Below are 22,392 nucleotides of genomic sequence, written 5' to 3' on the forward strand. Positions count from 1 at the left end.
AATCAGCAGCCAGGCGATTTGCCTCTACCTCCCACCCCACCATAAACGTCTCCCCCTTACTCTCGCAGATATTGTGGAGCACACAGCAAGCAGCAATAACAATGGGAATATTGGTTTTGCTGAGGTCTGAGTCAGTAAACTGCACCAGCACGCTTTTACACGTCCAAATGCACATTCTACCACCATTCTGCACTTGCTCAGCCTATAGTTGAACAGCTCCTTACGACTGTCCAGGGTGCCTGTGTATGGCTTCATAAGCCATGGCATTAAGGGGTAGGCTGGGTCCCCAAGGATAACTATAGGCATTTCAATATCCCAAACAGTTATTTTCTGGTCTGGGAATAAAGTCCCTTCCTGCAGCTTTTGAAACAGACCAGAGTTCCTGAAGATGCAAGCGTCATGTACCTTTCCCAGCCATCCCACGTTGATGTCGGTGAAACGTCCCTTGTGATCCACCAGTGCTTGCAGCACCATTGAAAAGTACCCCACCACAGTTAGGGAATCCCATTGCAGCAAAGCCATCCACTATGACCTGCACATTTCTCAGAGTCACTACCCTTGATAGCAGCAGCTTAGTGATTGCGTTGGCTACTTGGATCACAGCAGCCCCCACAGTAGATTTGCCCACTCCAAATTGATTCCCGACTGACTGGTAGCCGTCTGATGTTGCAAGCTTCCAGAGGGCTATCGCCACTCGCTTGTGAACTGTGCGGGCTGCTCTCATCTTGGTATCCTTGTGCTTCAGGGCAAGGGAAAGCAAGTCACAAAGTTCTATGAAAGTACCCTTATGCATGTGAAAGTTTCACAGCCACTCGGAATCATCCCAGACCTGCAACACTATGTGGTCCCACCAGTCGGTGCTTGTTTCCTGGGCCCAGGATCGGTGTTCCACGGCATGAGCCTGCCCCATTGCCACCAAGATGTCCAAATTGCTGGGGCCCGTGCTTTGAGAGAAGTCTGTGTCCATGTCCTCATCACTCTTGTCACTGCACTGCCGTCACCTCCTCACCTGCTTTTGCAGGTTCTGGTTCTGCACATACTGAAGGAGAATGCGCGAGGTGTTTACAATGCTCATAACTGCCGCGGTGATCTGAACAGGCTCCATGCTTGACATGGTATGGCGTCTGCAGGACAGCAGAGTTGCAGTGGAAGCGGTGGAGGACGAGGAAGAACACACGTACCCAGGAGCCCATGACAGACAACATGGAGAAATTCGCTATTGAGACAATAGCAGCAGAGCAGAGTTGCAGCAGAAGCAGTGTATGACGACGGTTAGCAGTCCTACTGCGCCGTCTGCTGCCAGCAGCACCCAGTACACAACAGTGGCGGTGTCGGTGAGCTGAGCTGAGCGGGCTGCACGCTTGCCGTGGTATGGCATCTGCATGAAAAAAAGGTGAGAAACTATTGTCTGCTGTTGCTTTCAAGGAGGGAGGGGTGACTGACGTCATGTACCCAAAACCACCTGCGACAATGTTTTTGCCCCATCAAGCATTGGGAGCTTAACCCAGAATTCAAATGGGTGGCAGAGACTGCGGGAAACTGTGGGATAGCTACCCACAATGCACTGCTCCGTAAATTGATGCTAGCCACGGTAGTGAGGACACACTCCGTCAACTTAATGCACTCAGTGTGGACATATGCAATTGACTGTATAAAATTGATTTCTAAAAATCGACTTCTATAATATCGACCTAATTTCGTAGTGTAGACATACCCTTAGTGACCCTCCAAGATGCATATAACAATCTTCAGAAGTTTGAGAGCTGGTGGGCTTGGGGCTTCAGTCCCGCTGGGAGGTGGGTCTTGAGGTTTCAGCCCCATGGGGCTGAAACCCCGAGCCCCAGCAGGTATGTCCACACTGCAGCAGGCAGAAGTCCTGAGTGGCCCAGCCTCCAGTCTGGTAGGCAGAAAATGGTGGGGACATGGCAAGGCTCCACAAGTCACACTTTAACAGTAAAAGAGCCACATGCGGTTTGCAAGCCATGGTTTGGCCACCCCTGACCTAGAGCATCACTCTCTGTCCTCCAGTGGGTTGCTCCATTCTAGAGAAGGGTGGACTTAGCCTTCAACCTCCATGTTAATAAACTGTTAAGACTAATGGGAAAGTTAAACGCCTCTCACAGAGCTATTGTTTCAGGCCACCAGAAGACTCAAGAAGACAACATTGTATTGATTACACTCAGTTTATATTTTCAAGCTTTTCTTTTAAAAGCTAGAGAGCTCTTTAAAAGAGAGATTCTGACTGTGAAAGATATTGCAACCACATGCTTTGGGGGACCATTTTGGGGACCATATTGTGTTAAGTTTATGAATGTTTTATGTATTATTGTCGGTCAGGGATTGTATGCAGCGCTAGGGGGGAAGGGTTACCACAGCTTCTCCAGGAACAAACAGAACTGTTGAACCCCATATTTCTCCCATAGACCTTCATGTAGGTGAACTGGGGCAACTATGCCTGAGTAACCCCTTGCGGTCAGAGGTCACTCTCCAGCACCCTGCCTATTTCCCCCTCTTCAGGACCCCTTAAGGACTGCACAGTCCACAGTATTTAAAACAGTCCCCTTCTTAGGTTCAACTTATTCAGTTCTTAGTTAAACACATTGGTCCCTCCAGACCCCAACCCCAGTTCAGTGGTTCTCTCTCCCTTAGGCTGGGAGCTCCCAGCCCTTCTTCCCAGAGCTGGATCCCACTTCAATCACCACTCCCAGACTTTAGGTAGCTAGAACTCAGCCTTCAGGTTCTGACTGCTCAATTCCCCTAGTATCACTCTTCTCTCCAACTGCCATGCCATGGCTTCATTGCAGCCTCCTGCTGTCCTTTCTAGGGGAATCAGCTGAGGCGGGTTAAGGTCTCCTGGGGCCCAGGGCCAGAGCAAGTCGGGGGGCCCTGGGGCTGGAAAATCCCAACCCTTCCACCTGCAGTCCTGCCCTGTCCCACCCCTTCAGCCCAAGGCCTCACTCATCACCCTGTCCCTTCCACCAAGTCCCACCCCCTTCTGTGATCCTGCCCCAATTCTGCCTATGACCGCACCCCTGTTCTACCACCCCCACTGCAGACCCACCCCTGCTCACTCCTTTCTGCCCCCCGTTGTGGCCCCAAAACAGGAGTGAGAGCTCCTCCAGCCCCGAGGCCACAGCGGAGGGAGATTTTTCCAGGGCCCCCAAATTGGCTGGGACCATTGGCATGGGCATGGTTCGTGCAGTAACCTGCCACTGGAAAACAGCTGTCCTCCATCTAGCCCTATCCAAGCTGTTAACACAGGACAGGTAGGCTGAAGTAGTTCCTTCGGTAATCAGGGCTGGCTTGTCCCAGGCTTCCAACCCTTAAAGGGCAAGCTACGGTGTTACAAGTAGACATAAAGTTTGCCCCTTGATCAGCCAAAACCTCCCAGGGAAGTGCCACATGGCTGAATATTTCTAGAAAGACATCAGCCATCTTATCTGCCTCTACAAAGGCCAGAGCCAGCACTTCAGGGTAGTGGGTGGCATAATGTACTATAACCAGATACCAGAATGTATTTTTTCCCTGTTCAGGTGACTTTGCTGAGTGCCCCTGCAATGTAACAGTGAACCTTTGAAAGGGTTTCTCTGTGATGGGGAGGGGGATCAGGGCTGCATTACCCTTCTCTTGGGCTTTCCCCAATTGCTTAGATGGGTCACCAGACTTACAATTGTTTTGCACTGCCTCTAAAGCCCAGAGCCAGCAGGAATTCTGCAGTAAGCACTGTTTAGTGTACCGTATTCCCATATACCCTGAGAAGGATATATTGTAGGCCAGGCTGACTAACCTAAGTTGATATTTTTCTGGTACCACTGACTGTCTCCCTATCCCCCCCAGTTCCACATTGTTGAGGGGCATCCACTATTGAGTAGCCCCTGATCCTAGAGAAACCTTCTGAGGTGCTCCTCTGTCGGAGACGGCCGGGGGGTTAGCAACCACCCTTGGTTTTACTAGGGAGGGATCAGACAACTGTTCCTGCTTGAACTCCACAGCAGGAGCTGGGATACTAGTTCCTTTTGGGCCCACTCCTCTGTATCAGGATCATCAACAAGTCTCCTCTGTACCCCGGGGCATACACTCACACTGTCAGGCAGCAGCTCAGAACTGCCTCTCTGCCTGCCAGCTTTCAGCCCTTGATCAGAGACAAGGGCAGCTGCTTTCTACTTTGGGTACCCATACATGTGAACCAGGGCCAGGAATTTAGGTCATTCGACAACCACACCTCAACCAGCAGTTGGGAATATACCCTTACATCCTTAGGCCCCTGAATGTCACCTCACTTAAGAATGATCTGAGCTACTGGGATTTGGAAAGGGTCCCATTATTCCTTGACTGGTCAGGAGTTTATTGGGGATGATTCTTGAGGGATCTACCACCTCTGGGATACCAGAGTGACTTGGGCTCATGTGTCCCTCCACCCCTAGACCCTTTTCCTATCCACCTCCATTGGGAAACAATATTTTTCTTGATTCTCCTTTTGGGTCTGAAATGACCAGGTTTACTGAGTTGAGTGTCAGGGAAGGATTGGGTTCAGCTGTGTGCAGAGTTGCTACCACTTGGACCCACTGCAGGTTACCATTAGCCCCTTGTCTCCCCAGTGCTGGCCAGTCTCTTACTTAATGACCAGGCTTGTTGCAATGAAAACATATCAGATCACAGCTCACCTTCTTAGGGGCCCAATCAGGGTTCAATTCTCCCAAAAGTCTGGGTTTAGACCATTCCTCCTTCTAGGAGGCGCCCCCTTAGGAGTCAGCTTTGTGCTGCTCTCCCTTGAATGTTTTATGCACCCCCTGCTGACTGTCCACAGAAAAATCTTCCAGTTTCCCAGCTATGCAAACTTCCCTGGGATGTTTATCTATTAACCATGATAGGTCGGGGGGCAGAGGTGATAAGAGTTCTTCGAGACTCATTAATTTGTAGGCCTCCTCAATAGTGGTGACTGCCCAGCCAGCTACCCATTTTCTTTTATACTCCTTAATCTGTGTTGCAACCTCTGCATAGTTCAAATTCCCTTTTTTCTGACTCCCTGAAATTTCCTCCTATATGCTTCAGGCATCAAGTTTAAATTTCACTATAATGCTTGTTTACACAGCCCATAATCTTTCCAGGCCTTCCCTGACAGCAGCGGAGCCAGATGCCGCACCATCTCCTGCTCCACCTAGTTCAATTCACATCCCCTTTCAAATGCATTCAAAAACATATCCATGGCCTCCCGATCCCTAAAGTGAGGGAATAATTTGGAGTCTACATTACTCCCCAGACCAGGCATATGGGGTGTGGTTCTGCTTACCAGAACAGGAGTTTGCTGGCACTGTCTTTGCATGTTGTGCTTGTGCTATTACTATATGTCCTTCTCTTTTTGCTCATGTTGATGCTTCTTTTCCTTGTGCCGGTGCTCCTTTTCTCAGTCTTCCAGCCTTCGTCACCTTCTCTCAAATGAAAGTTGTTTCTTCTGAAACTGCAGTGTCTTTGCTCCTCTGGATCACTCACCCTTGCTGCATCTACATTGTCTGGGGAACCACTTGTAGCACTGTCTTCTTGATTACCAGCCGGCCCTGTAGGAGGAAAAAAACCCTCTTTGTCCTTGTTTGAAGCAGGTGCCTCCTCCTCCTGACTAGAGCCATAAGAGTGCAGCATGACCACCAACTCTGATTTCTTCTGAATAGGAGCAGACAGACTGCTGTGTGAACACGCTCAGAAGCTGATATGTCGTCAGCTGTTCAAAACTTATTTTTTCTGTCTCTCTTCACTATTCCCCCCCAAAAGACTATAAGACTTTTCTTCCTGCTTTTTCCTTCTACAGTACTTGCTTTTACTGCTTTGGGCACCTTATTGGCAATTCACATTGTCATAGAGCTCCTACATTGCCACCACACTGCCACAGTTTCAGGGATAACTGCACCTGTATTCCCCTGCCATGGTCCCTGGACGGCACCCACTTAAGGTTTCAGGCTCCCTGCTTTCACCTCTCTTGGGTGGAGACCTGTGTCTCTTTTCCTCCTAACTGGGAGTTTTAAAGCTACACAGCTCTCTGCCTTACACGCTGATACCCCCAGCAAGCCAGTCTGCCTAAACACTAGCCATTGTTCATTCTTTTTCTCAGAGGACAATGACAGTGTTTTTATCAGTGACCACACACGTCTTCCAAAGCAAAGTACATTTATTTTCATGGCAAAAGCATTTCAGAGAAAACGTGTAAGAAACAATGAACAGATTTAAACTCACAGTAACCATTCCAGCAATCACCCACCCGTCTTATGGAACCTAGTTGGATAAAGTCTTTACAACCATTCAAGAAAGGCTGGGGCTCGAGGTCCTGCCTGTTTGTTGAATAAAACAGAAGATCCTGAGTTTTCCCAAACTCAGCCTTTATCTCCCAAATTCTTTCTTTGTCCTTCACTTTTCCTCTGGGATTGCCTCAAACTGGTATATGCAAGTGGCATATGCAACTGGAGGTAGTACTTCTCTGGAGCTGTTTACAGTCTCTCGGACTATAGTAATCACTCCCCTTTGGTTTCTGTTGCTGGAGAAGCTGTGGTAACCCTTCTCTCTGTGTGCTGCATACAAACCCTGGCCCACAATAAACATAAAACATTCATAAATTTAATACAGTTTAGTCCCTAAAGATACAGCATGTGGTTGCAATATCTGTCACGCTGACATCAACACGTGACACAATGATTGGAAGCCCTAACCATATTCATCTTGTGCCCATACCTTATTCGGCTCCCACTGCCCTCCCTTCAGCTGCAGCTTTGACAACTCAGAAAACTGGCTCCATCACCTGTCACAGCTGAATAGAGGCCTGTTGAGATAATACTCAGTTGTTTTGGCCACTCTTCCCAGGGCTGCCATCCCAACCCCCAGAACAGCAAAAAACACAGAAATAGAATGAAAAGCACAACTTAAACAAAAACATTGCAGAGCGTTTGCTGTTTTTATTTTGTTTCACAGTGTTTAATCTGAAAAACACAAAGGTTAGTTGGCAAACAAAATGTCAGCTGAACCTTTAAGGAATTCAAATCCTATCTCTGACTTGTGACTGGTTTCTCCTTCTCCACAATTGTGAGACTGAGATAGCAGGTGACTGAGAGCTAGGCCTCCTGGGAGACATAAAAAGAAACTTTCCTCAATGTAGAGAGCAGTTTTTTGCTGGGAAAGTGGTCAGACCTTTCTTCAAGAGAGTTGGGGAAACACTCTGCTCAGCCAGTGAAGTAGAAAAGGCCCATGAAGAGACATAGCACAGAAAAATGCCAGGGAGGAATGAAGTAAGGTAAGAAAGAGGCTGCGGTCAATGCACCTCTGGTGTGGCCTGGAGGACCAGTGTTAGCCCCAGTCCCAGCCCCAGTCCTTGTTTAGAGATTCCAGGGGCTTCTGAGAGAGTGAGAGGAAGCCCACATGTATCAATAGGGGAGAGACTAAGATAGACCTTTGTAGGAAAGGACTATTGAGTGAGCCTGGAGAGGGCCAAAGAAGAAACTATTGAAGCCACAGATGCCTGATGGATTCCTGAGCCTGGAGAAGGACAAATGTTATCTTGAGCTTGGACTCTTTGTTTACCCTGAAAGTGGAGCGCTGTTGGTGAGTCTGGCCAGAGATCTAGGTCCCAAATCACTCTATCAGCCTATGAAGGCCATTGTATGAGGAGGAAGTGGTGAATCATTGCTATATATACACACACAGTCGGCAATGCACTTACTTTATGGGGAGTTGACATGACAGTGTGTTGCCTCAGCAGCATCTCCCACATGTCTGAGTTCTGAAAATGAGAGCACAGCAAAGCTTCATTAGTTAAGGTTAAACAAGGTTAACCCTGACCTTTCTCTAGTCCCCAAGGAGAGAGCTCTTAAACAAATACAATAACAAAATAAGTTAAAGTAAAAGAGAAAAAACTGCAGTCCTATTTTATTCAAAGCATAATGTCTATAATTTATTCAATAAGAAGTGCCAGATATTGAAACCTATGAGGGTGTGAACAGATATTGGGGCCATGTAAGTACCATAAGTAGTGTAGGAATACTTAAAGTCAGCTCACTTTAAAATGGATAAAGAAGAAAATTTCATGTTCCCCAGAAAAAGTGTTATTTCTAGAGCCTTTAGATGTATACCATTAAATAAAAATGTGAGAAATACTTGAGCTCCCATAAACGATATCATGGGTGGAGACTAAAGTGGTACAAATCTACAGTAGACACAGTCTAAGTCTGATCCAGTTCAGCATTAGACTAATGTTGTGTTTTGTTTTGTTTTTCCTAATGTCAGAGAGAAGATATATAAAAACGAAATGGAGCTGATGTTTACTTTATAGCTAATGGTTCCCCAAATCTACAAGAACTTCTAAAGAGTAGATAAAAGCAGCTGCACATGTGATATAGGAATAAACATCCAGAAGAAAACACATCTGTAATCAAAGTTCCAGCTGCTCTCTACTTAATTCTTATCTGCATTCTTTTTAATCAGGCACATTTTTAAGTCAAAGGCATATTTCCAACAGCTTTTGTCCATATATATATATATATGTCCCTTGAAATATTACAGAAGTCCTGTTTCATATCAACTTCAGTGACAATGTACACCCTTTTATTAACTTTCTTCTCATCATCCCCTATTTTCCCTCTGGGCCTCTCTTTTGCATCTGGTGTGTCTACTGGTGCTCAAGATGACAAATACTGATAACTGTGAAGCTGCAATGCTGCGTACTTCTATAAGGCAAAGCCTAGCCAAGGTTAGTCATTGATTTATGTGGTATATTCTGTTCAACAGTGCAAGGTTTTTTCTAATTCCTTACCTTTTAATCCTCACCACCTTCAACTTAGAGGGTGTCAGATTTCCATCTTATTATTGCAGCTGTGATCTCCTAAAACTAAATTCCAGTTATTTGAATGTAGTTACTCATTTTTAAAATCAATTCAGATTAAAAGAGTCAATTTTTTAAGAGACTGGACTCTCAAGGTGATAGTAGTTGAAGTGATTGTTTTGTCAACAAATGGCTGATAAAAAATTACAAAAATCAAATGAGAGATTTTGAAATGAATGTTTTTACCCTATTTTCCACAGATTTTTACCATGTATTGTCAATATTTTGACAATATTGAGACATTAAGCCAAGGATTCACTTTATGAAAGGAAGTTGATATGAAATACAGATGGCAGAGCAAAGCTTGTGTAGCGGTGCTGGAACAATTTGTATAGTGGGGTGCTGAGAGCCATTGAACCAAACTGTAAACCATTTATATGATGGAAACCACTTCAAGCCAGGGAGTGCTGCTGCACACCCAGCACCCCTAGTTCCAGCACATATAAGCTTGTGTGACCTAGGGGCCTTGAACCCAGAGCTGCAGAAGCAGCTATGCGCCAACCCTCCATTTAACAGCCTGTTGACAATTGCTTAGCCAGGACCCATGAAGCCTAACCCCAGTTTGAGGCTCTGTCCCTGACTTCCTATTGGCAGAGTCCCAGAGCAGCTGATTGGCCTGCTGTGGCTTTATATACTTTTTTTTGTTAATATGACCTATATGTGGTGATGTAGGACAAAATGCACAGTCTTTGTGCTCCCCTGCAGAGCTTGGTCTTGGGGCTAGGGACACAAATACTTCTCTCAAACTCCATCTAAATGAAGACACAGCTGAGGGCCATCTCTTCTAGTTCTTTGTTGGAAGCCCAGGTCTTCTGTCTCTTTAGCAGTCAAATTGCCTACACTGCAAATGTTAACATCATGAAAGGATAGCTTTCTGTTCTGATCAGTGATCCTTGGATTTGGTATTTGTCACCATCAGAGTTTCACATGCAAGCAGAAATGTTCTGCTGGGAGCAGGAGTGGGGCCTTGGCCACTGGTAGTCTCTTAGTACAGATGAAATATTATCTAGAGTTCTCTGACTGTAATAGTTCAATCATCAGGGGTTGTTGTTGGGGTTTTTTGTTTTTGGTAACTGAACAAGGTCACCTGACTAAATACTCCTGCAGTTCCAGTTTCTCCCTGTACTATATTCTCAAATTCATCCACACTGTAGAAGCTAATCATCTCTTCTGACTATATAGCAATAATAGTGTTATCAGCAGATGAAGTTTCTCAAACTGGGCACTGTATCCAGTTCCATGAAAACTGCTAGACATGGTCTGCCCAGAATTATTTAATCTCTTAGGATCAAATCATAGCTAACTGAAAGCCTGAGATGCAGAACTCCAGTCCCATGCTGCACTGAGATGAGAGATGGTCCAAGTTCAGGCAACCAAGGGGCCCATAAAAACACACCTTTAGGCAGGATGGCCTTAGATTTCATCATTAGGAATCAAATTAAAACCATAAGTAAATAGACAACTGTCTGCAGCATCATGAGTGAAAGTTTGTATAGGCTCCTACAAAGTGCACATAATGTTTCATGGGCTCATTTAGATTCCTGTTTATGGTTGGCCTAGTCCCACTGGTGCTTTTGTTTCCCATGAGACTGTGGTTACAGAGTGCCTGTCAGTTCCTAACTTGTGCTTACATTTTTCTTCTTCTTCTTCTTCAGTGACAGGGGGCCTTGATCTTTATTTGAAGGTTGATCTGGCTAGTTTCTAAAGACATCCCATTTTTCCTACTATTTTTGATGTACTCATCTATCTTGTAAATTCCCACCATTATGAAGATCATCCAAAGGCCAGGCCTCCTCCTAGAGAAGATAGCCAGTGATTTTCTGAAAATCAGTCAGCAGAAGGCATCCAAGGAAGATTGCTTTCAGCCTCTCCCTGAAGCACAACCTAACCATGAACTCCACTGTCCTGAAAAGTAAGAAGCAATTCTTAAATTCAGGTTTCTACTGTTCACTGCACCAGGACTGCTTAGTGTTACCATCAGGCAGAAGCTTGACTACAGTCCTACTCAAGATGTAGCAAAACTCTTTCTCAAATCCACATGTCAAAATGTAATACTTGGACATATGGTAAAAGTTGAAATGCCAGTAATGGCTGCACTGAGAATAGACGCTTCCTTCTGCAGCTGCTTCTCCACACTCTGTCACAGGTTTTCAGTTGTTTCAAAGTGGTTTTCAGGAGATTATTTGCTTTTTTCACTGTTATACAGCTTGCTGGCCTTTGGGATATAATTCAGGTCCAAATCTATCTGGCATCTGGTGTCAACCCAGAATGAGTGGAATTCTGGGAGTGGTAGTTACCTTAACTGATGTTTGTGGTAGGCTATTGGGAAGCTCACTCTCAGTAATGGTGGGTGAAGAGGTAGGAGTTATCTCTATTTGCAGAGAGATATACCGGGGTGAAGTATTGGCCCTGCTTAATTTAATGAGAGCTTTCCCATTGACTTCAATGGACCAGAATTTCATGCAAAATGAGGAAACTAACAAGAGCTCTGGGTATCCAATCTAAAGGCCAGGGAAAGCCTGAGAAGAAGCCTAAAAAGACAGATGGGTAAGGCACTCTGATAATATGGTGTTGTGGCTAATATAGTTGGCCAAAGTCAGGGACTTCCATAGCTGTAAGGAAGTTGCCTTGTAAAAAGGTAAGCAGTAATAGCTTATGGTAACATCTGATGTTTGGTTTTTTTTATTATTTGGAGCCTGATGCTCATGGAAGAGGGAGGGTCTGAAAGCTCCACTTGGACTCTGAGGGATCTTGAGGGCATGTTGTATTGACAGAAAAAACACCCCCCCCATTGCCCTAAAAGGGAAACTGTAGTGGAGCAGGAGGAGATCTAGATGAACAATCACTTCTGATTTGAATTTCTTGCTTTCTATGGACTTCTGTTACCCGAGAATGGAAGGAATTTTGCTTTAGCTGGAGAGCTATGCTACTTACCAGCAAGAGGAAACTGGGACCATAGCTACACTCACACAGTAAAGATAAGAGGATTTCCTAGACCCACTGTATGTTGGGGGGAAGGGCTGATAACTTTATATGACTGGCAGGCAGAGAGATCACCTGGAAATAGTTATGGTACTGAGTGTGGAGTGCTGGTTTGATCAGCACTTTTGCTGAGGAAGAGAAGTGTTGGTCAGTAGCTTGGTGGAAAAGCTATTCTCTTCAGTCTTTCAAGAGTCTTGTGTAACCTAATGGTGAGTGTGTCACAGGTGCCAATCTGTGCCAATCTTCAAATGAGTTGTTACACTTGCCAGCTGTAGAGCTTTAGCTCAAGCTGTAGCAGTTCCAGCTTCTAGCGCTGAATGTTCCCAGTTCAAACCTCAGAACATTAGTTAAAATTGTGGCTGTCACAATAATACTAGGTGTATGACCACCTGTAATACTGGTAAGCCTACCAAAGTCACTACTAAGTGCCAGCCTACTAATACTTCCCAATCTGATGTGCATTTTGGCACAAGGAATGCAGATCCTATTTGAATGCAGAACAAAACTGGAGATGGTATTTTAAATATGTAGGATAAGCTCTCTCCTCCAGAAACAGAATGGTGAATAATATCTTTTTAGTAGCTTAAACAGACTAGTTTTAGAGACACTAATTATTTTTGTAACTGACACTTAGCATAGAAACTAAACACAATAAGCAAGACTCACATCGGTGTAAATCAGTGTAGCTCAGATGCTGACTTATACCATCTGTGGATCTGGACCAATATATGCATTTATTGATTCAATAAAATGTAAGACTAAGGAACCCAAATAACGGTGACAAGGCACACTACAACGTCTGAATTTACATGAAAAGGTTAATGCTATTCTGGATTTCTTAATTCTAAATTACACATACACAAACAAGCTTTCTGGAATCCACTTCCTCCATTAAAAGACACTATCTAAAAATCACAATGTAAGAGATGATGACTAATAGGCTCAAGTCTTTAGAACAGACTTCCTAGCAATACAAGAAGACTGCAACAAACAACCACAGACACCTGTTTTTCTTAAAACACTCTTTTAGCGGAAGTCACCCTAGCTGAATTAAATTTGTTTCCCTCGGGTCTGCATTTTCTTTGGCTAAGACAACAGCAGCTGCACCATGTGGAGATGATCCACAAGAAGTGTAACACATGTTTGTGATTGCCGTATCAGCTTTGACAGACCTAAGTACAGCGCTCGTTAGCTGCCTCTTCCCAGGAAGCCAGTTTATAATCATGCAACATCTTGCAAAATAGTAGCCCTAATACATATAGCTTTATTTATTTCTTGCACATGCTGGTTCAGTAAAACAAACAGAAAGAACACGCCATTACTTATAGCAATAAATATTGCACTAATCACCAGCATTCTCAATGGCATGTAAAAATAGGAACCGAATAGGAGGACTGGTTAATTATGTACAATCTAAGTCCCATAGAGCTAAAATGAAATCCAGTCCTGCAGACACACTCAGGTTATCAGAATTTTCAATATCTCTATTATTTCAAAGTTGTAGAAATATGCAGTAAACTTAACTCTCCATGAAATTGCTGAATTCCTGGAAAATAATGAACAACCAATGTTCACGGACAGGTTTTTTTTTTTCCACTTAGAGAATGGGTGCCAAAAGTTAGGCTTGTGGTATCTCCATGGGCTTTGGATCAGGGTATTAAAGCCACTTTTGAGATATCTAACTAGGAGCTTTTGCGTGTTCGGCATTCTTGAAAATTGGGTCTGCTTAGATACCCAAAACCAAACCTAGCAGCTTAACTTCAGAGACTCTCTACTTTTCAAGTCTCTCATAAATGTGAAATAGGTACCCATTGTACAGAAAGGGAGTCTGAATACATGTCTAACTCTCAGATTTTTATTCCTTTCTCCCCCTCTAAAAGGCACTCTCTGTGTCAGTTTCTCATTGAACATTTTTGGTATTCAAATAAGGCAAATTCTATTTACGAATGAATGTTAAAGGATTAAAAATTGCTATTGTCAATAGGATAAGAATAGCTAAACACTGAATATGCAACAAATTAGACAATATAATTAATGACAAACTCAAGGATGAGGTACTAATACTTCAGAATCCTCCAGTTCAAGGTTATACAAAATATTGAATTTCATCTTATTTAGAGGACACAGAAACACAAGGAATGCTCACAAAAGGAGTGATGCACTTGAATTTTAAAGTGATTAAGGCCAGCTTTGCTCTAGAAATTTCTGCCAGTATAGTAATGTCTGTTAGGGGGGTGACTTCTTTTGTTTTTCACAGCATTTCTGCATGGGCAAAAGCCCTACTGTAGATGCAGTTATAGATAGAATTTAATTTGCTCAGGCAGTTGGTTCAGAAAACTGAATATTGGCAGCTCTCTGGACTGTAAAGTCAGCAGAACTGTAAGTTGTTTCACAAACACAACACTTACTTTACTTCAGCTGTGAGACAAGTGAGAGAGACACTTTAGAACCATGGATAGGGTTTGATCAAAGGCTAGTCCCATAATTGGAGCTGACTCTAAGCAATTTTTAGTAACTCAAGGTGCAGGCCTCAAGATAGGCAATGAGCTCTCCTGTAGCTTTTAATTGAAAGAACACTGCAGTCAACTAGTTTCCCCTACCTATTGTTGTGACCTCACAACCACACTTCCTATATTTAAAAAAAAAAATGCTTCTCCTCCAGCTGTCCTGTGAAAGGTTAGCAAGAACAGGGAAAAATGACATTCTGTACAAGGAAAAGATTGAACTAACTAGACACAAAGTGCTGCCCTTAAAAATGCCTGCCTCCAACTTCCAAGCCTTCATCAATACCCCTGCCACCTACCCTCTTCAAACTCCCTGAGCTGGCTGCTGGATTGCTGTTTGCAGCATAAGACACAACAAAGTAAAGGCGATTTTGTGGGAGGAACAGAAGGGCCAAAGGCCTAGGGCAGTGGTTCTCAAAGCTGGTCCGCCGCTTGTTCAGGAAAAGCCCCTGGAGGGCTGGGCTGGTTTGTTTACCTGCCATGTCCGCAGCTTTGGCCGATCGCGGCTCCCTCTGGCTGCGGTTCGCCACTCCAGGCCAATGGGGGCTGCGGGAAGGGCGGCCAGCACATCCCTCGGCCCGCGCTGCTTCCCGCAGCCCCCATTGGCCTGGAGTGGCGAACCGCGGCCAATGGGAGCCGTGATCGGACAAACCTGTGGACGCGGCAGGTAAACAAACTGGTCCGGCCCACCAGGGGCTTTCCCTGAAAAAGCGGCAGACTGGCTTTGAGAACCACTGGCCTTGGGGACATAGTCAGAAGGGTAGAGAGGGAACTCTCAGCTAGTGAACTAAAGGAGGCTCACTGACTGATGGGTCTGTCAGTTCTGAGAAATTACAGCTGTCAGAGCTGACAGCCCACCATTTGTGCCAATAAAATGTGTTCACACAAACAGCTGAGGCAAAAATCATTGTGAATTAGTCATTCCTTAATTCCTGTATATTGTTTTTATCCTCCACATAGCCACCAATTTTTTTGGAGATAAGTACCACTTATTATCTAATATTCCAGCGTGGTTGGTAACTGATTAGAGGACTTCTGTGTGTGGCTGTGAAGGGGAACAAGCAATTAAGGCGGGGGAGTGGGTGGGAGGGGAGAAATATGTCCTAGCATGATAAATGTCTCTAGCCTAGACAAGTTCATAGTAATCTTAGGTCCTATTACTAACAATAGGAGGTAAATTTTTTCCAGACAAAAATAGGAGTAACCAAGTTGATGGTGACCCTTAAATATCAAGAGCAAAATTGGTACCATTGTAGTGCAGATTAGAACCTCTTTTTCCAGTTAGCTGCCAACAGTAATGCTCAGTATACATCCTACTTTGTTTCAGAGTTGTTTAATATATTATAGCATAATAGGAAAAATAGCAGATGGTTTTAAGACTTGAAATTAAATGATTAGTCAACTTAAAATCCTATACGAACAAACAAATATCCTTACTTGTAGTATTAATACTTTGGTTATTAAAGTAACTTAGATCAGGAAACCCAACTAATTTATTACTCTGCCACCCTTCCTTGTATTGAGCAGGACCTTACTCCAGGAGTATTCACACTGATTTCAATAGGAATAAATGGTGTCAGACTCTGGCCCTAAATTTGCTGCTTGTTTACTTTTTGACAGGTTTCAGAGTAGTAGCCGTGTTAGTCTGTATTCGCAAAAAGAAAAGGAGTACTTGTGGCACCTTAGAGACTAACAAATTTATTAGAGCATAAGCTTTCGTGAGCTACAGCTCTCTTCATCGGATGCATCCGATGAAGTGAGCTGTAGCTCACGAAAGCTTATGCTCTAATAAATTTGTTAGTCTCTAAGGTGCCACAAGTACTCCTTTTCTTTTTGTTTACTTTTTGTATCACAACTTGGACAAAGAAAATCAATAAGATCAATTCCACTCTTTTATGGTCAATTTCTCTTTACACCACAATAAAAACTGTAAAAACTGTAAAAACATTGCAAGGAATGTTTGTTTTACTTCAGTGTAGTTCAGGAAAAATAACGGAAAGGTTACTACTCCTAGGCTCTTGTAAACTTTTTTTTTTTTTTTTTAAAAAACATAGCTAAATTTTGAGCCAAACTTAAGCTGTCAGTGTCCCTTATAATATCTGGTACATTTATAACTATTTTATGACTGACAAGGTTAAGGAAATACATAACATTCTTAGATAAGCCTGCAAGGTTACTTTATTTTAGACATGATAGCTAGGATCTTTTGTTCCCTTTTGGGCAATAGAAAAAGTACATGTAGAAGTTGGTTCCCCTTATCTTCTGTATAAACAAGCCAGGATTCTATCCAAGGCCTTTTTCTTAACTTTCAAAATCTCAGTTTACTGTTAGGCAACTGCAACACAAAATACATTAAGACATGGAAATAATGTATTGACAATTTGTTAAACTAGTTATTCCAAATATTACACATTTTAGTTAAAGCACATCACTCAGGCATTTAATGCCTGATCCAACAACTGTTGAAATAAATTTCAATTGATTTTAATGATTTTAATCAATTAATTGATTTTAGATCAGGTGTCTGTATATTAATCAATACACAAACACCTACGTTATGTCTTTTTTAAAAGGAGACAGACTTAATCTTACTTTTAAATATGTTAGTAACACCTTTAAAAACATAAAACTAAAGTTTTCAAATTTTTGTCCTGTGCAATTTATTATGACTTCTATACAAATAAGACATCCTGTAACTTGCTAGTTCATGTGCTCCAGTATAATATTATGTTCCTCTTAAAAAAAAACTGTACTTGCTGACTCCGTGGGTGCTCCAGGTCTGAAGCACCCATGGGGAAAAAAAAATAGTAGGTGCTCAGCAGCTCTGTGGATCAGCACCTTCTCCCCTCCCCCCGAGTGGCTTGCCAATTAGCTCCTCCCCCCGTGCCTCCCATGTGCCATGGATCAGCTGTTCAGTGGTGTGCAGGAGGTGCTGAGGGGAGGGGAAGGAGTGAGGGCAAGAAGAGGTGGGGGAAAGGTGGGGACTTGGGGAAGGGGTGGAGTGGGGGTCGAGCACCCCCTGGGAACAGAAGAAGTTGTTTGTTGTTACTGCTAATTCTTCAGAGGAATGAATGATAACACATATTTGTAATCTGGGGGATTGGATCAGCTGCTTGAAAGGAAAAGCAGCCATTCAATGATCCTCTGCCAGGTTTTAGGCTGGGTCTAAACAAACCTTTTTCTGAAGATCCCTCACCATTGCAAACTCTGGTGCAGCTGTACCATTGGTAGAAACTGTGGGAGTACCACTGTATATTATCCACCAACTTTTTCACCTTTATGTTGTCCAGATACCAGTGATCCAATAGCATATGTCTCCAGATCTCCCTTACTGGAAAGTTATGGCTAGGGAGTGGATTCAGAGGTATTGTGTTTTTCACCTTTCAAGTGCAAACCATTTCTCCATCTCCCTAGCTATAAACAATTCTGTAGTGGGCATTCTGGCTCCTTAATGAGCACTGCTGGCTTATTACCATACTCTACAGCAAGTTGGAGCTGACTTCTGCAGCAAGGTCCCCAAGCTTACATGGCTGTGGCAGAAGTGGGATTGCATGGATTACTACAATATGTTGGGGTAAAAATTACTGAAGTTTAGGTAAGTGACTATGAAAATTAATAATTGATCATGTAGCATATTATTCTTTTTATCTATTTTTGTCATTGAATTCAATTTATTTTCCCTCCATTTACATTAAGAATGCATAACTAAATTTTAGAAACTCTCTAGGGAAAGCTGGAAATTCTGGCAGGTGAGTAAGGGGAAGAGCATTTGGAACAAAAGAAGGCATCTGCAGTGATACTCAATTAGATCTATCCGTGGGCTGATTTGAGAATTTTATGACACAAAATGGGCCATTTGTACAGAAGGCTGATGACCCCCCAAAAAAACCCCACCCCAAAACAACGACACTTCAGCTGCCAATAAATAAAGACCTTGATTGCAACATAAGTATTAGTGTTCCTATATTTTGACAAAGATCAAAATTATTACCCGTGTTTGTGGCAACCTCTAATTGGAGAAGTGGTATCGATGATCTCTGGCAAACTTTGTGGAGAGAGGTTTGTAGGAGGTCAGGGCAAGGGGGATGCACTGGTGAAGATGCTAATCTGCCAGGCGATTGCAATGTTGGTTTTTAAATAATGTTTATGGTAGAAAACTCAGATTTGCAGAGGTATGTTGAACCGAACATTGTTAAAAGATAGATAGCTAGATTCTGGCTATTTTGAAATTGTTCAGCATATTGAGTCCAGAAATCACGAAGTCCCACTTCTCTCAATTTTGTCTTCAAGACATTTGAGCTCTGGAGCCTTCAAATTTCTAATTGAAAGGCACCTTCATCAGTTGAATCAAGAATGTTCTTTGCTTCAGAAGGGCAAGGCCCATTGGTAGAGACAGCAAACAGATGACAAACAAATAAAAGGAAATCCTTTGGAATTTTCAAATCACATTTTAAAATTTTTGATCAGATTGTTTAGGAATTCTTGCATTGTTTTCATTGAGGTTTCATTTGTAGCAACAACATGCAATGTGGGAAAGTGCAACATCTTTCCTGTTAAGTCTGTCTGGAGCTGCAAGTTGAGGGAATTCAAGTGACCAGTAATATCGTGCAAAAAAGCTACCTGTGTCATGGGTGGGGGAGGCGTTGCAGGGTGCAGCCAGTGGCCTGTGCTCCCCACTGCCATGCTGGAACCTCCACATTTATTTGACAAATAACATTTGCAGAATTTTAAAATATTGTGTGCAAAATTTTTATTTTTTGGCACTGAATTTTTAATTTTTTGGTGCAGAATTCCCTCAGGAGTAAGTTTTAGTTTGTATGGCAATGATTTTTGGATTTCCTTATTTTTTAAATGTGCAACTATTTAATGTGGCATGAATATATCCTAGACTACCCAGGGAGCTGACTGAGGAGATATCTGAGTGATTATCTTTGAAAAGTCATGAAAGATGGGAGAGATTCAGAGGACTGGAAAATGGCCTGTATTTGCCCCATCTATCAAAAGGGGAATAAGGACAACCTGGGAAATAACAGACCAGTCAGCTTAACATCTGTACCCGGAAAGATAATGGAGCAAATAATTAAGCAATCAATTTGCAAGCACCTAGAAGGTGATAAGTAACAGTTAAATCAGATAAATCAACATAGATTTATCAAGAACAAATTGTGTCAAACCATCCTAATAGCTTTCTTCGACAAGGTAACAAGCCTTGTGGATGGGAGGGAAGCAGTAGATGTGGTATCTTGACTTTAGTGAGGTTTTTGATACCGTCTCACATGACCTTTTCATAAACAAACTAGGGAAATATAACCTAGATGGAGCTACTATAAGGTGAGTGCATAACTGGTTGGAAAACTGTTCCCAGACAGTAGTTATCAGTGTTTCACAGTCAAGTTGGAAAGGCATATCAAGTGGGGTCCTGCAGAGATCAGTCCTGGGCCTGGTTCTGTTCAATATCTTCATCAATGATTTAGATAATGGCAGAGAGCGTACACTTATAAAGTTTGCAGACAATACCAAACTGGACATGCAAGTGCTTTGGAGGATAGGATTAAAATTCAAAATGATCTGGACAAACTAGAGAAATGGTCTGAAGTAAATAGGATGAAATTCAATAAGGACAAATGCAAAGTACTCCACTTAGGAAGGAACAATCAGTTGCACACGTACAAAATGGGAAATGACTGCCTGAGAAGGAGTACTGCAGAAAGGGATCTGGGGGTCATAGCGGATCACAAGCTAAATATGAGTCAACAGTGTAACATTGTTGCAAAAAAAAAAAAAAAGCAAACATCATTCTGGGATGTATTAAAAAGAGTATTGTAAGCAAGAAGTGAGAAGTAATTCTTCTGCTCTGCTCTACACTAATATGGCTGCAACCAGAGTATTATGTCCAGCTCTTGGTACCACATTTGAGGAAAGATGTGAACAAACTGGAGAAAGTCCAGAGGAGAGCAACGAAAAAGATTTTAAGTCTAGAAAGCATGATCTATGAGGAAAGATTGAAATAAATGGGTTTGTTTAGTCTGGAGAAGAGACTACTAAGGGGGCCATAACATTTTTCAAGTATATAAAAGGTTGTTACAAGAAGGTGGGAGAAAAATTGTTCTCATTAACCTCTGAGGATAGGAAAAAAAACAATGGGCTTAAATTTTAGCAAAGGATGTTTAGGTTGGACATCAGGAAAAACTTCTTAGCTGTAAGGGTAGTTAAGCACTGGAATAAACTGCCTAGGGAGTTTATGGCATCTCTGTCATTGTAGGTTCTTAAGAGCAGGTTACCTGAGATAGAGAAGCTGTAAGAGGAGTTTGTTGATTACCAGTTGATGCACAAATTGGAGATCCCTGAGTGTGTATGGGAGGAGGCAGCACTACAAAGTGACACAGATAACAATACTGTGCATTAAAGGATGGACACTGGGGGTATATCTTAGCAATGGCAAAAGCCCTAGTGGTCTTCTCAAGTTCCCATTACAATTCAGGGTTGCCAGGCTTATCTTAGTTTTACCCCCACTCAAATGCAGGAGAAGAGAGAGTGTTCAGTTTTGTTCAAAAATTAAGACACCATTCAGACCCAGACTTGGACTAGATGGGACACTGTCCCCTGTTTTTTCCAAGTGAAGCTGGCAAATCCTGAGCCATGTTTCAAGTTAGAGCCACCAGAAGAAATGATAGGAACAGCAAAGGGGGCTGCATGGCAATATAATAAAGCACATGAATAAAATGTGAAACTAAATTAGATATTAAAAGAAATGTGGAATCTGAATTTTTTATCTATGGTTTATCTTCAAATTAATTAAATTAAATTAAATTACTTTCATTTAATGTATTGTGTTTTAAGTTATTTATTTTGGAATCTGATTACTTTAGTTTGCTGTAAATGTAATATGGGTGGTAATATACAAACCAAATAATGTTTGTACTATAACAAGGAGTCCGGTGGCACCTTAAAGACTAACAGATTTATTTGGACATTTATTTAAGCTTTTGTGGGTAAAAAACCCACTTCTTCATGCATCTGAAGAAGTGGGTTTATGAAGAAGTGGATTTTTTACCCATGAAAGCTTATGCCCAAATATAACTGTTAGTCTTTAAAGTGCCACGGGACTCCTCGTTGTTTTTGTGGATACAGACTAACACGGCTACCCCTCTGATACTTTGTACTGCACACTGTTTTTCGAATGGATGATCACGATGACAAGGTGACATGCAAAATAAACATTGTGGTATTGTTAAAAGTTTTTTTTCCTTTTTAAGATTTATATTTAAAAATAAACTGCTTTTATATTTCTCCTGTTCTGTTTAACGACTGTGCCAAAACCAGGGGTTATGAACTGGTCCTCAGGAATCGCCAGCAATCCAGGTTTCAGCAAATAATTGTTTATATTAACATCCACCGCTTTGCATTGCCTATAGAACTGTCACCCGCCCGAGACTTTAGTATGAAGAAGGGGATGTAAGTGTTTCAGAGGCCCTATTAAGTAGCGCACATTTTAAATCAAACTATTCCGCGTGGGTTGGATTAAAAACCTGGACTAGTGCAGCCAAGGCCCGAAGAGGAGCTAACGCCCCCTGGAACGGCTCGCTCTTCAGCCTCGACTCCCCCTGGGTGGGGCGGTGAAGCTCGCTCTGACGGACAGCCGGCCCGGGGCACCGCGGGGAGGCCGCGGCTTTATCGTCATCTACCAGCTCTGCCAACCCTCGCGCCCAACACAACCTGGACTTGTCCGGCAGCCTCCCTTCTCCCGCCATGGCAGCGTCCAGGGGTGACCGCGGGGGCCCCGACACAGGGCTGCCCGTGGCCATCACCCGAGTGGCTCCCTCGGACCACCGTCCCTAGGAGCGGAACAGGCAGCGGTTGGAAGTTGGCTGTTGCCGCTGGAGACTACATATCCCAGCATGCCCCGCTCGACAACCGGGAGGAGTGGTGCATGCCGGGAACGTCTGCCGCGCCGCGCACCCCATTGTTCCCCCGCCTCCTCCCTATGCAAAGAGGCTTGCTCTTCCTAGGACACAGACAGCCCTCCCCAAGCCGCTTCAGTCCGGGCTG

At 43.2% G+C, this 22,392-nt stretch overlaps 1 protein-coding gene across 11 annotated transcripts; it reads right to left on the reverse strand.

The window, feature by feature from the left end:
- Positions 1-1,318: 1,318 nt before the first annotated feature.
- On the reverse strand, positions 1,319-22,368 carry LOC119851728. 11 transcript variants are annotated; one of them, XR_005291356.2, is made up of 6 exons: positions 21,873-22,368; positions 8,789-8,863; positions 7,700-7,759; positions 6,718-6,805; positions 5,291-5,555; positions 1,319-1,378 (listed from the first exon to the last, which is right to left on the reverse strand). XR_005291356.2 is itself a non-coding variant. In XM_043507552.1 (3 exons), exons 1-3 carry the CDS (start codon positions 22,146-22,148, stop codon positions 6,397-6,399), a joined length of 510 nt encoding a protein of 169 aa, XP_043363487.1. In that variant the 5' UTR covers positions 22,149-22,329; the 3' UTR covers positions 5,566-6,396. The 11 variants fall into 11 exon arrangements, 1 of the variants encoding a protein (XP_043363487.1); XR_005291359.2 differs by lacking the exon at positions 8,789-8,863 and having other exon boundaries at positions 21,833-22,367; XR_005291358.2 differs by lacking the exon at positions 6,718-6,805 and having other exon boundaries at positions 21,873-22,360.
- Between the last annotated feature and the right edge of the window lie 24 nt (positions 22,369-22,392).

The sequence above is a fragment of the Dermochelys coriacea genome, chromosome 2 (genome assembly GCF_009764565.3).
Source record: "Dermochelys coriacea isolate rDerCor1 chromosome 2, rDerCor1.pri.v4, whole genome shotgun sequence".
In the NCBI taxonomy this organism is placed as follows: domain Eukaryota; kingdom Metazoa; phylum Chordata; order Testudines; family Dermochelyidae; genus Dermochelys; species Dermochelys coriacea.

Bases quoted from the DNA above. Each gene is read 5' to 3' on its own strand.
- LOC119851728 (XM_043507552.1), bottom strand. From the start codon at position 22,148: ATGGCCACGGGCAGCCCTGTGTCGGGGCCCCCGCGGTCACCCCTGGAC. The intron at 7,760-21,872 runs GTTTTTAATCCA...TCTCATTTTCAG, and splicing joins CCTTGGCTGCACTAGTCCAG to AACTCAGACATGTGGGAGAT. The intron at 6,571-7,699 runs GTAAGTGCATTG...ATTGTGGGCCAG, and splicing joins TCATGTCAACTCCCCATAAA to GGTTTGTATGCAGCACACAG.